The sequence below is a fragment of the Pinus tabuliformis genome, chromosome 4_1, assembly GCF_031772625.1.
Source record: "Pinus tabuliformis cultivar Carrire ecotype Pingquan chromosome 4_1, CPIR1, whole genome shotgun sequence".
NCBI lineage: Eukaryota > Viridiplantae > Streptophyta > Pinopsida > Pinales > Pinaceae > Pinus > Pinus tabuliformis.
Genome location: NC_142303.1, coordinates 519710936 through 519712448, shown reverse-complemented (window position 1 = coordinate 519712448; position 1513 = coordinate 519710936). Strand labels below are relative to the sequence as shown.

The following is a 1513-nucleotide window of genomic DNA, read 5'->3' as shown; positions in this document are numbered from 1 at the left end:
AATGTACATTTTAGACTCTTTTATATTTCTCATATAAATAATATTATGCTTTTTCTGCCCTGAAAAATACTACAAAATTTTTTGAAATATTTTACCCAAATTCCCACCAATTTTGATGGACAATACAATTCCTCTGCCGGAGTATCCTTCTTCTCAAACTTATCACAATGATCATAATAAATCTATATTCGCGGAAGCTGTCCAAAAAGAGATTCTGCAACCTGTACAATTAGCAGCATTTATGCCATTTTATAAATATCATCACTGTTGTTGTTGTTCAATGCTTCCAAGTTAAATAATTGAAACTGGTTCCACCCCTTTCGCAACCACTTATGCTGAAAGGGGCATATCTGCATATCAATAGTATAATCAAAATGGGCGCTTACACTTCTCGATCAGATTTTCAACCAAATTCCGATGAAATTAGCAAGGCAGTTTTATTATCATGGTTGGCTAACCTGGATAATGAAAAAAGAAAGCAAGTTGTTGCAGTTCGAGACTATCGTTTTGGCTGGGAAAACATACAAATGGCACCTGATTTTATAGTGGGCGAGTGTAAGAAGAACGACAATAATACTTTGTTTGTTGCGTTCAGGTGGGGGTTTTCTATTCGAGATATGTTTGCTCTCAAAGTTGCAGGCAAAGATGAATTTTGTAAGAGTTACGGTGCAGTGGCCAAAGATTTGCAAGGTTTGTTTCATAATGAGATTTTTCAGAAAATAACGTGCAATCTTCCTAGTATGGGCTTTTTCCAAAACTATAAAGCAGACAAGATAATATTTTCAGGAGAGGGCTTGGCGGGGGCATTGGCTCATTTGTTCTTGATATGTTACATGCTAAGCACCCGCGAAGGGACAAAACGCCATGTATCTATTGCCTTTGGCTCGCCCTATTTCTGTGACAACGACGCCAAGCGGTTCTGTGAGAAAACCATGGAACTCAGTAGACGTATGTTTACACTTGTGAATGGTGCTGATCCCGTACCCTGACTGCTAACAGGTATAAGAATGACTGTACCTTGTAATCCAGATACAGAGGATCTACCTTCTTTCTTGGAGAGAGAAGAGCTTAAGGAAATGCAAAGCAAAAATCAGTCCGGAAAGCCTCAGTATGGATATGTTGGACTGTATTATGAGGGAAAGGATTTGATCTCAGTCAATCCAGACGTAAAATTACCAAGTGTAAACGCCTGGCAATGCCACCAAGTTGAAAACTATGTGAAAGAGTTCAGTTTTCATACCAGCAGGGGAAGATTTCCAATTAGTAACATCATGGAAATAGGGTCTAAACCTTCTATAAAATCCTGCACTCTCAATATTTACGATGGTCAAACGAATTGTGAAGGATTTATAACCATAAGAGGTGATGATTTGTCAGAGTTGAAAGAATTTCATGTCGAGCCAGAGGTAGGAGATAAGTGGGTTGTTGAAGATTCATGTGACACTGACATCCTTCTAAGAGCTTCCATAAACAGAAGGGAAATCTATACTGACCAATTACATATCTCTGTGGA

General features: G+C 38.3%; 1 protein-coding gene across 1 annotated transcript; it reads left to right on the top strand.

Moving 5' to 3' along the window:
• Positions 1-374: 374 nt before the first annotated feature.
• On the top strand, positions 375-989 carry LOC149176861 (uncharacterized). The gene has a single exon (XM_089421589.1). It carries the CDS (start codon positions 375-377, stop codon positions 987-989), a length of 615 nt encoding a protein of 204 aa, XP_089277715.1.
• The last annotated feature ends 524 nt before the right edge of the window (positions 990-1513 follow it).